The 17,566-nt window shown below is 33.8% G+C and overlaps 3 protein-coding genes across 5 annotated transcripts; 1 reads left to right on the forward strand and 2 right to left on the reverse strand.

Moving 5' to 3' along the window:
- Positions 1-2,528: 2,528 nt before the first annotated feature.
- On the forward strand, positions 2,529-5,644 carry LOC130981677 (diacylglycerol O-acyltransferase 2D-like). Its single transcript, XM_057905312.1, has 9 exons — positions 2,529-2,962; positions 3,050-3,124; positions 3,289-3,374; positions 3,540-3,646; positions 3,743-3,898; positions 4,619-4,705; positions 4,839-4,936; positions 5,281-5,368; positions 5,543-5,644. The coding sequence occupies exons 1-9, from the start codon at positions 2,805-2,807 to the stop codon at positions 5,642-5,644; spliced, it is 957 nt and encodes a 318-aa protein (XP_057761295.1). The 5' UTR covers positions 2,529-2,804.
- Positions 5,645-6,139: 495 nt separating this feature from the next.
- On the reverse strand, positions 6,140-9,994 carry LOC130981673 (protein FAR1-RELATED SEQUENCE 5-like). The gene is made up of 2 exons (XM_057905306.1): positions 7,198-9,994; positions 6,140-6,923 (listed from the first exon to the last, which is right to left on the reverse strand). Exons 1-2 carry the CDS (start codon positions 9,361-9,363, stop codon positions 6,756-6,758), a joined length of 2,334 nt encoding a protein of 777 aa, XP_057761289.1. The 5' UTR covers positions 9,364-9,994; the 3' UTR covers positions 6,140-6,755.
- A 1,912-nt stretch (positions 9,995-11,906) lies between these two features.
- LOC130981675 (protein PIN-LIKES 3-like) lies at positions 11,907-15,594 on the reverse strand. Of its 3 annotated transcripts, none has more exons than XM_057905311.1 (11): positions 15,459-15,594; positions 15,060-15,224; positions 14,872-14,951; positions 14,664-14,788; positions 14,438-14,559; positions 14,125-14,358; positions 13,647-13,739; positions 13,355-13,455; positions 13,042-13,094; positions 12,651-12,836; positions 11,907-12,272 (listed from the first exon to the last, which is right to left on the reverse strand). In XM_057905311.1, exons 2-11 carry the CDS (start codon positions 15,192-15,194, stop codon positions 12,148-12,150), a joined length of 1,254 nt encoding a protein of 417 aa, XP_057761294.1. In that variant the 5' UTR covers positions 15,195-15,224; positions 15,459-15,594; the 3' UTR covers positions 11,907-12,147. The 3 variants fall into 3 exon arrangements, with proteins under 3 accessions (XP_057761294.1, XP_057761292.1, XP_057761293.1); XM_057905309.1 differs by having other exon boundaries at positions 15,394-15,573; XM_057905310.1 differs by lacking the exon at positions 15,459-15,594 and having other exon boundaries at positions 15,060-15,366.
- Between the last annotated feature and the right edge of the window lie 1,972 nt (positions 15,595-17,566).

The following is a 17,566-nucleotide window of genomic DNA, read 5'->3' on the forward strand; positions in this document are numbered from 1 at the left end:
CAAAAATATATTAGGGTCTCTACTAGTCTTTGGACACGAAAGAAAGAGAAAAATGTATATATAGAATCACAAAAAGCCGTGAAAGAAGAACGAGAGATTTAGATCAAGTTAAGTGCATAAAGGATAAGGATGAAGAGGTGTTGGCTCAAGAGAAGAAGATTAATGAAAGGTGGAAGAGCTACTTCTACGAGTTATTTAATAAAGGACAGAAGACTCTTTCGAGCCTTGGTCGGTTATGCGCAAGAGAAGAAGATCAAAACTTTGACTACTATCGAAGGATTCGAGACTTCAAGGTAAAAGAGATTTGAAAGCAGATGAAAAATGGCAGGACAGTAGGACCTGATAATATCCTGATTGAGGTTTGGAAGGGCCTTGAAAGGAAAGGCATCAACTAGTTAACCAAGCTTTTTAATGAGATTTTAAGGTCAAAGAAGATGCCTGATGAGTGGAGAAAAAGCACCTTGGTACCTATCTACAAGAATAAGGGGGATATATAAAGTTGTGAAAACTATAGAGGGATCAAGCTCATGAGTCATACCATGAAGTTATGGAAAATGGTGATAAAACGGAGGTTGAGAAAAGAGACACATGTAACAGAGAACTAATTTGGATTTATGCCAGGCAGATCCACCACTGAAGCGATATACCTGTTAAGAAGGATGACGGAGAGTTATCGTAGTAATAAAAGGGATCTACATATGGTGTTTATTGATTTGGAAAAAGCGTCCGATAAGGTGCCAAGGAGGCCTTATGGAATGTTTTAGAAAAGATGAGAGTAATGATCACATATATTCGTGCAATTAAAGACATGTATGATGGGGTCACAACTAGTGTGAATACTCAAGGTGGTGTGACAGAGAAATTTTCTATTGGTATAAGATTACACTAGGATCATCCTTAAGCCCATATCTTTTCACATTAGTCTTGGAAGTACTCACAGAGCACATCTAAGAGCCTGTGCCATGGTGCATGCCGTTTGCTGATGATATCGTCTTTATGGGAGAGTCAAGGGAAGATCTAAATAAGAAGTTAGACTTATGGAGATAAGCTTTAGAAGTGTATGGTCTGCGCATAAGCCGTAGCAAGACGGAATATATGGAATGTAAGTTCAGTTTGAAAAGGAAAACCTTAATATAGAGGTGAAGATTGGAGAAAACATCCTACCAAAAGTTACAAATTTTAAGTATCTTGGGTGCATCATACAAGATAATAGAGAGATTGAAAATGATGTAAATTATAGGATCCAAACAGGTTGGTCAAAATGGCGGAGTGCATATGGTTTTATATGCGATAAAAAAGTGCCTTTAAAACTTAAAGGTAAATTCTATCGTACTGCTATAAGGTTGGCTATGCTTTATGGTACGGAGTGTTGGGCGGCCAAAAGGGAGCACGAACATAAGCTGAGTGTGGCAGAGATGAAGATGTTGAGATGGATGAGTGGTCATATGCGATTGGATAAAATAAGGAACAAAGATATAAGGGAGAGAGTTGGAGTAACACCCATTGTGGAAAAGATGGTTGAATCGCGTTTCAGGTGGTTTGGACATGTGAAAAGAAGACCGACAGAACACCCAGTCACGAGGGTGGATGAGATGGAAGATGGACAAGGGGTGAAAGGCAGAGGAAGACCTAATTAAGAGGACCATCCATGAGGTGATCAAACGAGATCTACATGTAAACAGTTTCTATAGACATAATACATGACATAGCCGACCCTACCTAGTGAGACAAGACTTTGTTGTTGTTGTATTATATTTTATTATAAATACTTTTCCATATTTTAAATATTTAAAATGCTTACATATTCTTGTAAATATTAAATTTGATATATTACACCTAAGTAATTTTTGTTAAAATTTTTTTAAATAATATTTTTTAATTTTTATTTTTGTAAAAAAATCAAGTATTTTAACAAGTTTTAAATTAGACTAAACTCAAGAATAGATAAAATTTAGTTTCAGTTTAGATAAATAATTTAATTAAATTCTTTTAAAAAAAAATTTAAACAATAAATGCATACATTAAAAAGCAGCTTATAAACAAATTATATTTATGTTTGATTTTTTAGTTTTAAAAGTATTTATTTTAAAAGAAATATGATAAAAAAATTTATTAAAAAAATTATTTTTTAATTTCTTTATAAATACTTAAATAATTTTTTAAAAAATTATAATTTATTTTAAAAATTATATCAAACATTAATACTATTACTTTTCATAAATTTAAAACTAAAAAAAATAACTTTTAAAACTTCCCAGAGCCCTTAACGCTAAAATATAAGCCCTGCTATCATTTTCAATCTCATATCTTTTGGTGATATTCCCCCGTCCGGTGGAATCTGCCGGTCTAATCATACCACCCGATTCAATTCAGTCATATTCACCAGTTTGATCGATCCAAATCAGTTGAACTAATCGTTCCGGTTCTGTTGGGTCGAATCCACTGGTTCGGTTCGATCCAATCCTGCCATATAATAAGATCTCTACCGCATGTACCGCAGTACCGATGGTCATCATGCTTGTCTTACGAAATAAAACTCAACAAGACGAAGTGAACTTTCAGTCCGCTTCCATTTATGCCTTTTTGGAACACGTGACCTGGCCCACCTTTAAGGCTTTAAGTGACGCTTTTACCCTCGTTGGATCCCCAATTTACACAACGAGTCCTCGTCCCTGTTTCCATGACCATAACAAACTTACAGTTAACACTCTAACAACCTCTCTATCACTTTAGCGTCATTCTGCGTTCTATCGCAGTTGTTCTCAAAACGACGCCGTTCGACCACACTCTCGGTACGTCGCAGCATGGCGGAGAAAGTATTCTGTGCGAAAGAGATCTTCGCCGCCGATTCGTCCAACATCTTCATAATGATTCTGGCATTGTTGATTTGGCTCGGAGCTATTCACCTCAATTTCCTCTTTACTCTCCTGTTGATATTCCTTCCTCTCTCCAAATCACTCTTGTTAGTTCCTTCTTCCCTTCCATTTTCTTCTGCATGCACTTTGATTTGTATTTTTTTTTAAATAACCTTTTCTTTTCCGTGTTTCAGGCTTTTTGCTTTGCTGGTTGTGTTGGTGGTGATTCCGGTGGACGATAAGAGCAGATTGGGAAGAAGGTTGGCGAGGTAGCGCGTTTCGTTCGTCGCTTTCGCTTCCTTATTTATTTAATTATATTATTGTTATTTAATGTTCTTACGGTTTTCGAAATTTGTGATTGGAACATTTTTCCATTTTCAGCTGTATTAAAAAATCTATACATTTTGATTGACGTACCATTATTCATTTCTAGGTCCTTAAGCAAGTATGCTTGTAGTTACTTCCCGGTCACGCTTCATGTAGAGGATATGAATGCATTTGATCCTAATCGCGCTTATGGTTTGTGTCAATTGATTTGAGAGTTTGAATTATTCTCTTGTCAATTAAAGTTTAGTTTTTCTTTAAATTGCTCGATTAGAAAGTCAAAATGGTTTAACTTCAGTTTGCCAAGTTACTTGGCCCTTTCTGTTTGTTAGTAGTGACAAGAGTATGCACAAAATGCAGTTTTTGGTTATGAACCACACTCGGTTTTGCCAATTGGTGTCATTGCACTAGCTGAAAGCATTGGTTGGATGCCACTTCCAAAATTAAAAGTTCTTGCTAGCAGTGCAGTAAGGCTCTTTTACATGAGACTCTGTAATGAACTAATGATTAATGATGTTAAGATTCCACTCCAAGCTTTTGACTTGGCACTTAATAATGAACAGATTTTTTACATACCGGTGTTGAGACACTTATGGACATGGTTTGGCGTCACACGCGCAGCAAAGAAAAACTTTATCTCCCAGTTATCAGCTGGATACTCTTGCGTTTTAATACCTGGTGGAGTGCAAGAAACATTTTTTATGAAGCATGGCTCCGAGGTACGTTTATTGTCTCTCTTTCCTGACTCAGTAGTTTATCATATTTTTATCCTTTGAATAATCAAAGGAAATATACATTTTCACCTAGACTGGGTATATAAACTATAAGATTTTGAGTTGTGACTGATGACAAGTTTAATAATGTATATGGGTAGGTAAATTCCATAACTATACCAGCACATAGGGACAATTAACCTAGGAACTTCTTGTTTCAAATTTCAACAGTCTACTAGTTTTTGTATCCTATTACAATCCATAACCTCTCTTCAGATTTAGAGTGGGTAAAGAGAGAAACTATTTGTGTACTCCATTTGTATTGTCTGAGGGATCAATTACCAGAACAAATTTTCAGACTACTTTCTATATTGTATTTCCTGTATGCTGAAGTACCAATCGCTGCTAATTTTGTGTTTTGAGTTCATGTAAATTCTAAATTCTTGTAGAGCAGGAGAGGAGCGAAAATTGTGACTGATGCACAATAAGTATCAATACACAAAGTAAACTAAAAATTTTGTGATGGCACTCCTTGAATTATACTTTATGTATTAAACTGTTACTGTTGGAGAATAGTTGTTTAAGAGTTGGAAAATCTTCTTAGACTGTTTAAATAGGCACAAAGAACAGACCCTCTGTAAAACGGTTCTTCCAAGCTGAAACTCGCTTTTATACATTTATTTTTATAAAGATTAATAATCTAAGAATGGATTTTTTATGTTGTAGATTGCTTTCCTTAAAACAAGAAGAGGATTTGTTCGTATAGCAATGGAGCGTGGTCATCCCTTAGTTCCAACTTTTTGCTTTGGTCAGGTACTTTTGGCTTTATAAAACTATATATTACTCCAAAATTTATTTGTGTATAGTTTCCTTATCTGTTAATTTCACTCAATTTTCTTTGCTCATGCAATCAAGTTAACCCCCTTTTGGTGTAACTTTGCCATAGTCAGATGTCTACAAGTGGTGGAAACCAAGTGGGACGTTGGTTATGAAACTTTCAAGAGCTATAAAGTTCGCCCCAATATTTTACTGGGGGATTTTCGGGTGTGTGTTTCTTTTATGCATATATGTGAACTGTTTTCACTGGCCAAGTTGCCAAGGGTAATTCAGCAACAGTTGAAGCTGAATATTATTTATGGTTAAGAATAGCCTGTGTTAACAAACATTTTTTTTCTATCAACATTGATGATTCTTATAACGAAATAGCATTGCATTGCCTGATTCACATAGGCAACTCCATATATGTATTGAAAATACTTATAAAAGCCTTGAATAATTGATTTGAGTAGAATAGCTACTGCACTAGTATAGTTAAGCATGTAAGATGCTGTTGTATACTTGTATGGAGCAATTTCGGAAACTGATATTTGAAAGCCACTCCTTTTCAGAACACCAATACCGTTCAGACGTCCAATGTATATAGCAGTGGGCAGACCAATTGAACCTCCCAAAAATCCAGAACCAACCCAGGAGGAGGTATGTGATTAGTTAGACGCTTTATGCTGCATATGATTCCAAGGATCTAGTAACTTGATGACCAATATTAGCATACTTTGACTGATCGCAAAATCGTTTTTAGATGGAAATTCTTTTACTGTGTAATGAATTAGGAAGTTTCTGAGCGGTTTAATTATTCGAACCTTTTTATAGGTTGACAAAGTGCTTATTCAGTTTGTGGATGCACTACAAGATCTATTCGAAAGACACAAAGCTCGGGCTGGATATCCAAAGCTTGAGTTAAGAATCCTATGATAAGGCCGTAATATCTTCTCACGATTCATTGGTTTATTTATTTATTTTCTCTCTTTTTATTGTTTTTGGTAGGAAATTTTTTTAGTAATTTTGTTAAGGATACTTGTTAAGAGGTGTAATATAGAAAAAATTTATTGAGAAATCAAATAATTTGAAATTTTCAATGTAGCCGTGACAAATGCTGTATTTTATCAATCCCACCTGGGAAAGAGAAAGAATAAGAATGAGAAGTGATGACATGGTAAATTTTCTTTCTTGTTGGGTTTTTATTTTAAAAATACTTTTATGAACACTAAAAAAAATGGATATTGTCATTTCTACTTTGATAATGTCACTTCTTTTTTCTACAAATTCATACATATACATAATGAAAAAAAAAAATCATAAGTGGAGTGTCATCATAAAAATGGGAGAGGAATTATCATTTCCCACTTAAAATAGTCTATATATTTGTATATTTAACAATGCAATGTGCATATAAAAAATTAACCACCAAATCAGCTATTAGTACAAAATACATGTTAAAATACGAAATACAATTCAAATTATGATTTGAAACTTTTCAATTGAAAAATAGACATGAAACAATAAATCATTTACTTCTGGACATATTTTACATGATTCTTTCTGAAAGATCTGAATTGTGAAGTGAACTTATTTATCTAATTATCTTATCTCAGAACCTTTTTCTGTAGTCTGTTCAAGCCCTGCTCCAATATTTCAACCTAATGCCAACATCTAAGATAGTTGTTTGTCCTCCTACCTATACATATTTTGTACTTAAATCATCCACCAACTTGCGCTACATTGCATGTTCGGTCTGCATACTATACAATTCAAAATCTTTCACCAAACTTGTCAATATTATTTTTCTAGACCTGGTTATTCTTATGCCAGAAGTAGTATGATTCTTAAAGCAACTAGTTGAGTAGATGGTAAGACTATCAACTAGATTAATCACTTGTCAAAAACTGGTTAGACATTCTTTCTTGGTAGCTTCTGAGTCCCCAACTCCATCTACAGAGACACTTGACAATAATGATTCGGGAGAGGGTTTACTTACACAAGGGAAAGTAACAAGAGCATCAACTCCATCAATGGCAATCAGATATCAATCTTTCATCCCTAACTTGATATTTTGGACTTTTACTGATAATTCTAGCTTCTGCTCTTCCATGTCTTTTAGAATTGACAGCAAGTTTGACCTATAAACTTCACACTTCCTTTGAGCTCGGTCAAGTTGTCTTGTCAACTTCTCAATTGTTCTGTCATGGTCATCCTACAACCAAATTGCATGCATCATCAGTAACAGCGGACGTTAACGAGAATGGATGATAGGTTTGAACAAGAGTCACTGGAATATATAGGACACCAAAAAGCTGAATCAAATATTTCATTGTGACTGCATATATTAAAGCAATTTCTTTAGGCTACATTTGCTAATTGTTGAGATATTTTATCATAGAGAAATATCTACAATCTTTATGAATACTAAAGTATGAATAGCAGAATTGTTGCAAGGGAATAAACTGCTAATACTGTCAACAACAGACCTTGGATGAAGATTGTTGCAAACTGGTTTGAGGATCCCTGTAACTTGTAGTAGCTTCATTGTTCCACCGTAAATCTTCTTTATAAGTTCCATTTGAAATGACCAGTCTTCCATCATTCTTAGTCGCTTGTGCCACTTTATTTGCAGCCTCCTGTAGCGCACTCATAGCAACATCGTAAACTCTTGGAGACCTTATTCCGTTATATCGTATAGTTAGAGATTCTCGTGCACCAGTTAGCAAATCAGGGGTGTGTTCATCCAAGATGATACCACTTTTAGCATTCCTGGTCCATCTTTTTAGAATATAATGAGAAGGTAAAGTGAGAATATTTGTGACCCTAAAAACAGTCAGTATATGTCTACAAACCAGACCCAAAAACTCAAACATCTGGCAACTACAACTAACCTTCATCTCAAAAGAGTTAAATCTGACAAAGTAAGCCCTATGAATATCCCCATATTTGGCTACTCTATACACAGAAGTTATTTCTTCTTCACCTACTTTGTTTGCCAAATAAGTTAATGTCTCAACCAACTCTTCTTGAAATTTGATAAACAATCTCTTTGTGTAAATCCCAGCTGCTTGTTTCTCCATAGGTGATGGTGTGTTCAAAACTGGAGTGGTGTTTATTGTGTCATAATCAGCTTTAATTTCTTTCTCAAGACGACTTTCTAGGGCCTTCTCATACTGCTTAACAAAATGCTGAAGTGTTGTTGATGCATTAATATACCCATCAAAGTAAGAGTTTATGCTATCACTTCGCTGTGTTATCGACATTTCTGCAAAAAATGTGTCTCTCAAGTACACGGGAACCCACTGCCGCCTATCACCATAAATTGCTTGGAGCCATTCATGTTCTCTGAGATTATAACTATCTATTAGGGAGGACCAACAAGACTCAAACTCATCAATGGACTCTGGCAGATTAACACATTTATGAAGGTCAGCTTCAAAATTAACATGTTCAGAAAGCACATGAGACAACTTCTCTTGGCACTCTTTAAAAATGTGCCACTTGCAAAACCGATGACGGGTATTAGGAAAGACACGGTTAATGGCTACACGAATCACCCGATCATGATCAGTAGTGATTGAGACTGGAGATTGCCCTGACATCGCTTCAAGCCACATTTTGAAGAGCCAGACAAACGATGCTTCGGATTCATTTATCAAGAGAGCACAACCAAATAATACAGGCTGTCCGTGATGATTTACTCCAGTGAAAGGTGCAAAAGGCAATCTATAGCGGTTTGACCTATATGTTGTGTCAAATGTGACAGTGTCACCAAAATAAGTGTAGTTAGTCCTGGCCTTAGGATCAGCCCAGAAGATATTACTCATGTAGCGATCCCCATCACCTTGTACGGCATAGAAAAACAAAGGATTCTTAGCTTGTTTACTCTTCAAGTAATCCAAGAGGATTTGAGTGTCACCACCAAGGGTCCTTTGCCGGCTGCTCCTCATGTAGTTCCTACAGTCACGCTCAGTGAACCCAATGTTGCTAATTCCACCATATTCTTTGATAAGTGCAGACATAATTCCACTAGGCCCTATACCAGCACCCTGCAAGGTATCAATCAATGATTTAGCTGGACCCGAAACATGGCGGTGAGACCGAAGGCAATGCACCTTATCAGGTGGAACCAATTCATGGTTGTGCTCCTTGACAAATGAAGAAACAACCCATCTGCCAGACACTTGAATTTTCACAACCAACATGGCCTTGCAACCAACACGAGTTTCAGCACGAGGTCGTTTGACTCTGCCATCAAGAGAATTCTTCTCCTTCTCCATACGGAAACCTTCCTTGGCACACACAAAAGACCTCTGAATTATAGCACCATCACGTCTGGAGCGACGGGACATGCTCACCCTCGTACTAAATCCAATGCGGCGAGCATAGGAATTATAAAACGCCTTAGCAGCCTCTTCTGATTCAAATTCCATACCCTGATAAGGTTCAAGATTTGTGTCCCCTATAGGAATTTGAGGTCCAACAGTGGCAGCTATATTGGTGGCGGCAGTAGCAGCAAAAACATTGTCAACACTGATATAGTCATCATCATCTTCAACATGATGTTCAATATCAATGGCACCATCATCACCCAAACCAATCATATCAAATTCAATGACCTCATTGGCCAGACTCAGAGATTCAAACTCCATTAGAAATCCCCAATAACCCAAATAACATCAAAGCCTCATAAAGACAACTACTTTATTGAAACATTACCAATTACAAGGGGAAAAAAGCAAAAGGGCCTAAATGCTCAAATGCTCAAATGCAACGGATAACACAAAAAATTCAGCAATTCAAATCAGGGTCACCATCATCATTAAGACTACAATAATAATAATTACAATAACTCATGTGCATGGATGATGCAGTTTCAGCTCTAAGATACCATCAAATATACTATTAGAATAGCTACAAATGAAGTATGCTGAAGATTGAACATTTGAATGGTGAAAAAGATGAAACGAACAAACCCGGATTGTGAAATAGAAAAAGGAGATGCGTAGTTGAAGTAAGATGAATGCCAAGAGAGGAATTAATAATGGGTGGAAGCAAAGTTGGGTTTTTTTTTTTTTCTTTTTGGGTAGGAGAGTGATAAGCAATTAGTAATTAGTAGAACGAAGCTTTTCGGTTCGAAGTAATAGAAGAGTTGGAAAATGGTGAAAAGGGGGCCAACAGAGAGTGAGTGAGGATGATTAGTGAATGGAGTAAGAAGAAGAATGGAAAACTGTGTTCGATAAAAGATGACGACTTCGTTTTTAATTTGCAGTTTCTCTCAGGAAGAAGCGTACGGAAGCAGAAGCCTCATTAAGAGGTGGGTGGGGTACATATATATAAAATTTTTAATTTTAACATTTATGGGTGGTTTTGATATTCATGATAATGTTGTTGCTAATTCGAATATGGCCAACTGAAAATTCTCATACGTAAAGCTAATGGTTCAAAATGGTTAGATAATAATTTAGTTAAATATATTAAATTATTTAATAATTTTTAATTTATAAATTTTTTTTCTATGACAATTGTTTCGTAACTCCTAAAATTTAGAGAATAAATTATTTTTCTATAAATTATTGTATAACAAAATTTGTTTCCTAAGTTTTAATTACATGAAATAATTATATGTTTAATCGATTTAATATTTGAATAAAACTAAGTCTTAAAATAATATGATAAATTAATTAATACTTTATAATTCAATGAAAATAAAATAATATGATAAATTAATTATCTAAAATTTAATTTAAATATAATACTCTATATTTAAATAAAATATATAAAAGATATATTTCACATATTAAATATGTTTATAATTAAACTTAAATAATAAATAAAAAATAATTTTTTCTCTAATTTCTGAAAAATATAAGAATAATTATTTTCAAATAATTCAATTTAACAAATTATATTTCCTAATATATTTTTTAGAAAAATGAAATTATTTATTTTCAATTTTTTCCACTAAACATAAGATATAATTGTTTGGATATATTATACCATTCATATGATTTGATATAATTATCTTTAAAAGCTAATATTTTTAATAACATAAAAGTATATGCAGTTTTTATTATAATATTTAAGTTATGGGGGCTTTTTTTATATGAAAATTATTGTTGTGTTATTCTCGCTTACAAAAAAAAGTGGTGTGTTTTAATTTAGTATAGAGATAACCATAAATTGAAGAGTCTAATTTGTACATTTAAAAAAAATTTAATCTTGAAACATAAATTAGAGAATAGGTTTTTTGTTTTAAAAATGTTTAAAAATTAAATTTCACAAATTGAAAGGTAAATTTTGTGTTAATTCACAAATTGGAAGGTAGATTTTGTGTCATTTTAAAACATTCCATTTAGTTTAAGCCTTACCTCGCACCGTAAAGCGAAGGATAATAATGTGTCACGACAATTCTAAGGCTCATATAATATTATATATACATATAGAAAGAAATAGTAATACTAGAAACCCGATGAAGGAATAAAGCTCAAAGTCGCATAAAACAGAATTACAATACGCGAAGCGTTCACACATGAAAACTAAAACGCTTAGGCACGGACAGAACAAGACATAATACATACATATATATATATATATATATATATATATATATATATATAATATATATATATATATAAAAAGTATGTACCAAAATTTAATATTTATAATCACTTAAATTGTGTTATTTTTGTCAAAATTAAGTCAGACAAATTAATTTGATCGAAAAATAATAAATCAAATTTTGAATTGGTCTAAATTAATATTATTTTTTATAAAAAATTACTACACTACTCCTATTATATAAAATGACTAAAATACTCATATTATATATATTAATTTTGAAAATCTTAAATTCTAGTCATTTTCTTCTCTGTTGTTATAGGGTTAGAATTTAAACTTTTCAAATATATATATATATATATATATATATATATATAATATATATAATAAGAATAATTTAGTTGTGGTTTATATTAAGGATATTGTAATAATTTTTTATAAAAAATATTAATTTATACTCGTTCAAAATTTAATTTATTAATTTTTTTTGCTAAACTGATTTGTGGTAATTTTAATAAAAATAATATAATTTAATTGATTATATGTGTTAAATTTTAATTTTTATAAAACATCTTTAAAAAAAGTCGTTTTTGACATCTTTATCTAAGTGACTCTCGAAAGATTTATTAATATATACAAAAACTAAACCTCATCTATAATCTATAATTGTGCATAACGGAAATGATACATAATAGTTTGTTACAAACACACTTACAAACATACCTATAGTATCATTTTGAAGGGGAAAAAATAAGATACATATTTTATCTATTTGAACAAACCTTGCTTATAAAAAATTACAAATAATAATAGAAGTAGCTCCAATCCAATCATGTAAAAAAATTAAATAAGAGGCATAGCAATGAACACAAAAATTAAGCGACAAGCCACATGAAATAGGTTGACCAAAGTGTCACTGCAACTGAAGCCAAAATATATGTCCATAACATGATAATTGAACATTCACTTTCACCAGCTCCGAACAACTGTGCTATGGTTGCTGAAAAATAATGAAAGTAAATTCCAAAATAAGGTAACTAATTAAAATTAAGTCATATGTAGTCAAATTATTTATATGCACAATTCCTAGTTTTGGCACAAAAAATGAGGTTACAAGTAAATTTGCATTGTTCAGATAAATAGACACCAACATCATAAATCAATATGAATGGAAAATACTATGTTTATACGAAAAATCAGTCATTATATATTTGTATATAAATATATGTATTGTTTAACTCATTTTAATGTGTATTTTGTATTTCAACGTATATTCTATACAGATAGCTTACTTGATGGCTATTTTTTATGTACACGTAGCATTATTGTACATTTATACAGACATCAAGTATGAGATTAGAACATTGGTTATACATACCTATAGCCATAGCTGGTGGAAGTGCATATTGAAGAAGCAGCATAAACTGATATAAGGGATCTGCAGGCACCAAACCCAATTGTGTAGCCCATTTAACAATCAGAACACCCAAAATTGGCAGCAAAATGTATCTCACTACCAAAATTCCTATGACTGTCCAAAATGGAGTTCTTGCTCCCTTCAACCCTGTGCCAATCATCAATAGAAACAAAGATTCATTTATAATCCGCAAAGAGAAAAGTCGAAAGAAAAAATCATCTTTACGTTCTTTCTTTTTATCTGTTACTGTCACGTTTTAGTACATCTTTGAATTGACGTATTTGGTAAGGATGTGACAGTGACAGATAAAAAGAGATTACAAATTAAGAAGAGTGATACAATGTAGTTTTACCTTTAAGGAGGTTTGCACCCATAATAAGGGTGATGGTTGGAATTGCTGCTTCACTGCATATAATAATAAGGTATCATAAGCAAATAAAAACTTTCCTAAGAAAAATGTTTCTTTTGTACTTGTAGCCATGTAAATGAGTAATATGATGATTTTGATTCTGTTTGTTTTGAGCAATGAAGTTTTGAAGGACTGCAGACTTATTAGATAAAATCATGCAGTGAGAAAAGCTAAGTAGCTAGAATAAGTGTCCTCTACACAGTTTTGGTTTTTTAGTAACTTGAAAATTTAAAAGATGAAGGTTTGTGATGCATACCCCACCATAGTAACAGAATCTTCAACCACATGAAGTGGAGCATTGCTTCCAATCAGGAGATTACGTAGCGGGGAAATTACACCAACAATGAATCCAACAATCTATGGAACTTGAAAGTGTCAGTTATATGGATCAAACGATATCATAATACCCTTACAATTGTCATACTTTGTCTCTAAAATCATTTCACCAAAAGGCAGGATTTTCCTTCTTATTATCAACCATGTATCATGGAAATGATTTTAGAGACATGACCATTGATCTCAGATGATAGATGAACACTGTATCATACCGCTCCAAGAGTTGCTGGCGAAAATACGGCTTTGATATTTGAGTTGAAGAAAATTGCTTTGAATTTTTGCTTTATTTTATCTGTCATTGATACCTGCAATATAGCACCCAAAAATGTTTGGAATTAGTACAATTCTTGTCATAATGAAATTCTGTGACTTTTAAAAACATGAGTTCTGCAAAGCAGAAAGTTTTAGATAATGTAATCAGTGATTAGTAGTACTATGCTAAAGGGTTATGCAGTTTGTAGAGGTTTCATTGAAAACCATAGATTCATTCAAATCACCAAAAGCCTATATCTATGTCCAGAACTCCAGATTTGAATTCACTTTCCAATCTCCAATGTCCATGTATACAGTTAATGTAATGCTGATACAGAAACATTTCCAATACCTTTATAATCTTTCTTAAGATCATAATCTTTCTTTTTGAACCTTGTGAAATAAGTCTCTTTCAAGAGGGAAAGTTTATGTCACAACCTTAGATTTTTCTCCAGCTTCTGTGGAAGAAAGTAGTTGGTTGTATGAATCATCCTCTTTCGCCGGATACTTGGACGGCGACTCTGGCGAGCATTCGTCAGGGAACGGCCCTAATAACTCCCCTGAAGCATGGATAGAATGAATGGAATGAATGCTTGCAGTACTTTCTCTGTGGAATTTACTTGCTGAAACCCTCATTATGTTATAAACATAACTCCATATAACTGCTCCAATCTAGAGATTACAAACAAAACAAAACAAGAATTAGCCCCAAATTAACATCATAATAAGAAGAGATAAAGAAGCTACATACAGCCATAGATAGTGAAGCATATGCCATCCCATATTTGTAGCAGACATCAGGATCTCCAAAAGGGCTACCTTTATCTTTGCATATAGCAGGGATAATGATTATAGGCAAGTTTCCTAAGTTTCCTGTTCAAACATTAATGAAAAATTTAAGCTTTCTCAGATCCATTAGTGCTAATACTTATTAGTATACAAATTAAGAGAATTTAGAGGGTTAGTAATCACTATACCTGCAGAACAGACACCAATTATCAAACCTTCTAGGTTTTTGGGAGCCCTTGTGATTTTGACTAGGATCCATCCCAAAATTGACCCTATTATAAATGTAATGAGAATGTTCACTGGCATAAACCACCTTTAACAAAAGAAACAAAGTTAGAACACATGAATCAGAAGAAACAAAATTAAAGCAACATAAACATAACTACTACTACTCACAGTGTAACAAAATTCTCAAATGTTATAGTATCTGCCAAATTTCCTCCAACCAGTGCAGGATTGAACACATAATGCACAAGCTGTTACCAATTAATAAACACTCTTCACATCAGTAACATATACATACACACACACACATATATATATATATATATACACACACATATGTAACAAGTTAAGTGACTTACATGATTGACTTGAATCCTTGCATCTTTTCCTAACAAGTTGACATTTTCAAGAGCAAGAAACAATCCAACTGCAGTGATTAACAAAACTTTGATGACTGGCAAAGAAGCAACATAGAAAAGATCCAGAAGCCCCATCCTGATGATTCAGCTATACACTACTAAATCCTGCATACAAAACACGAATCTTCAATAAACAAACATATATACAAATAGAATGAAGTGATTCATTTTATTACTAGAACTTTGGCAGCAAAGAACACGTTCACAACGTGAAAGAGAAGAAGAAACAAAGAAGAAGACGAAAAAAAGAAAACAATAGAATATGGATTACTACCTCTGTCGTTTGAACATAGACAAAGCTTAATTTAAGAAAAGAAAAAAAAATTGAAAAAACGTAACTGAATAGTTTCCCATATATGATGATGAGGCTTAATTGGCAACTGCACCAACCAACATTTATACGAACAATGATTATTGGGTATAAAGTAAAATAAAAAAGAGGAAAAATAAAAGCTTGAAACTGTACACTTCTCCGCATCCAATACTATGCTGTGATAGAGAAATGGGAAAAGAAACAGATAAAACAAAAAAAGAAAATTACTAATTTATCACTAAAAATTATATATGACGTTGGAAATTTAATTAAAATTAAAAAAAAAAAAACAGGTGTAGCTTTCTAGAAATGAACGCTTGATAAAATATAAAAAAAAAATTTAAAGTGTATTAATATACTAATATTTAAATAATTTCTAATTATTAATTTTAATAAAAGATATATATAATTAAAATTTACCGAAATATCGATACTAACATATTTAAAAACTTCCCTAAAATATATACCATACATATGTACGCTCAATTTATTAGTGCTATAATCTTTTTTTTTTTTTTTTTTGTACAAGTGTCATAATCTTTGAAGGTATTAGATAAGCACAAACGCTATAAGAATAATCCTCAGCACTTCCAAATGGATCAATCCGATCTATTTAGATTCAACTTGCTTAAATTCATAAATTCAATGAGTTAATTTATTTAAGTTCTATTTATTTATGAGCCATAATATTTTAGTCCAGATTATTTATTATCACGCTAATAGATTAAATGGTCGACTCATTTATTATTTTATTTTACTTTTTAAAACATTTTAATAAAAATATTTGTAACGAAGAAAAATAGTAGAAGGAGGACTGAGGCAAGTAAAGATGATAATTGTGTCCAAAATATCAAGCCGTTATCACCAGGGAAAGAGTTAGTTACTGAGACAGGACAGATGGCAATTGATTTGCAACAAAAGGATAGTGGGAAAGGCATGAGAGAGAGAACCTTAAATAGAAGATTGGAAGGTTATGTGTGGCAGCATTGAGTGGTATTGCTCTCTCCTTCTGAAATTCTTCTTGACTTCTTTTCCCTTTGAATATTGCTTCCTTATTCCTCTTCTTTTCCATCATTCAGGTGTTGTTGTGACCATGGATGAGTAACAATAATTCTATCTTTCCTCAACACTACCTACGAGATTACCCTTATAGTATTGATTATACTTTTTCTTGTCTTTTTTATACTGTTTCATTGTTATTAGCACTCAATGGTTCTTGTAATACTTTCCTGTGGGGCATTCATGCTCTCTTAGTTAATATCACAAGATCTCTACCCTTCCATTTGGTGCTCTCGTTGATCATGGCCGATAATACTCGGATGAAGACTATGGAGGCTGACATCAAGCGTTTGTATCAGTTGATCGAAGCGGCCACTGAGGAGGGCAGAGCTGAACGCGCGCGTGCCACAGAGGCTGCAGATCTGAAGCTAGAAGCGATCCAGTCCTCTCTCACCCAGCTCCTCTCTGATCCAACTCGCGGCCATTCCGTCGTGTGTGACTTCCCGCAAGGCTCGTACTCCGGCGCCGATCATCACCAACGACACCTACAACCGTACAGAAGGGTGAGCTTTGATCTCCCGAAATTTGATGGAACGGATGCGCTAAACTGGATATTTTCTGTCGACCAATACTTCGATTTCTTTCGAGTTCCGGTGGAAGAGCAAGTTGGTCTCGCCGCAATGCACATGACCGGCATGGCAGTGCCGTGGTTTCAAATGGCTCAACGCTCAGCTCCTTTCCGATCATGGGCCCAGCTCAAGCGCGACATTGAGATCGAATTTGGACCCTCTCTCTTCGAGTCCCCGCGAGAGCTCTTATTCAAGCTTCAATAACACGGCTCCGTGTACGACTATTATGCCGAATTTGTTTCATTGGCGAATCGATCCAGCATCGAACCTCAGGATGCACTACGTGATTGTTTTATCAGTGGATTGCGGGTAGATATTCGCCGCGAAGTAAAGGCACAGTGCCCCCCTTCCTTGATGCGAGCGGTCAGTCTTGCGCGCTTGTATGAGGACAAATTCTCATCCACCCCAAGGAACACGCATGGCCCTTCTAACTATAGGCCCCCTCCTGCTTCGCCCCAACACACGACACCGTCGCGACCACCACCCCGCAGCACTCTGCCTCCGTT

The sequence above is a fragment of the Arachis stenosperma genome, chromosome 5, assembly GCF_014773155.1.
Source record: "Arachis stenosperma cultivar V10309 chromosome 5, arast.V10309.gnm1.PFL2, whole genome shotgun sequence".
Lineage (NCBI taxonomy): Eukaryota > Viridiplantae > Streptophyta > Magnoliopsida > Fabales > Fabaceae > Arachis > Arachis stenosperma.

Bases quoted from the DNA above. Each gene is read 5' to 3' on its own strand.
- LOC130981677 (XM_057905312.1), top strand. From the start codon at position 2,805: ATGGCGGAGAAAGTATTCTGTGCGAAAGAGATCTTCGCCGCCGATTCG. The intron at 3,125-3,288 runs GTAGCGCGTTTC...ATTCATTTCTAG, and splicing joins TTGGGAAGAAGGTTGGCGAG to GTCCTTAAGCAAGTATGCTT. The intron at 4,937-5,280 runs GTGTGTGTTTCT...ACTCCTTTTCAG, and splicing joins TTTTACTGGGGGATTTTCGG to AACACCAATACCGTTCAGAC.
- LOC130981673 (XM_057905306.1), bottom strand. From the start codon at position 9,363: ATGGAGTTTGAATCTCTGAGTCTGGCCAATGAGGTCATTGAATTTGAT. The intron at 6,924-7,197 runs GTCTGTTGTTGA...ATTTGGTTGTAG, and splicing joins TGCAACAATCTTCATCCAAG to GATGACCATGACAGAACAAT.
- LOC130981675 (XM_057905311.1), bottom strand. From the start codon at position 15,194: ATGGGGCTTCTGGATCTTTTCTATGTTGCTTCTTTGCCAGTCATCAAA. The intron at 13,740-14,124 runs GTTGTGACATAA...GCTATATTGCAG, and splicing joins AAGCTGGAGAAAAATCTAAG to GTATCAATGACAGATAAAAT. The intron at 13,456-13,646 runs GTATGATACAGT...CAAGTTCCATAG, and splicing joins CGCCAGCAACTCTTGGAGCG to ATTGTTGGATTCATTGTTGG.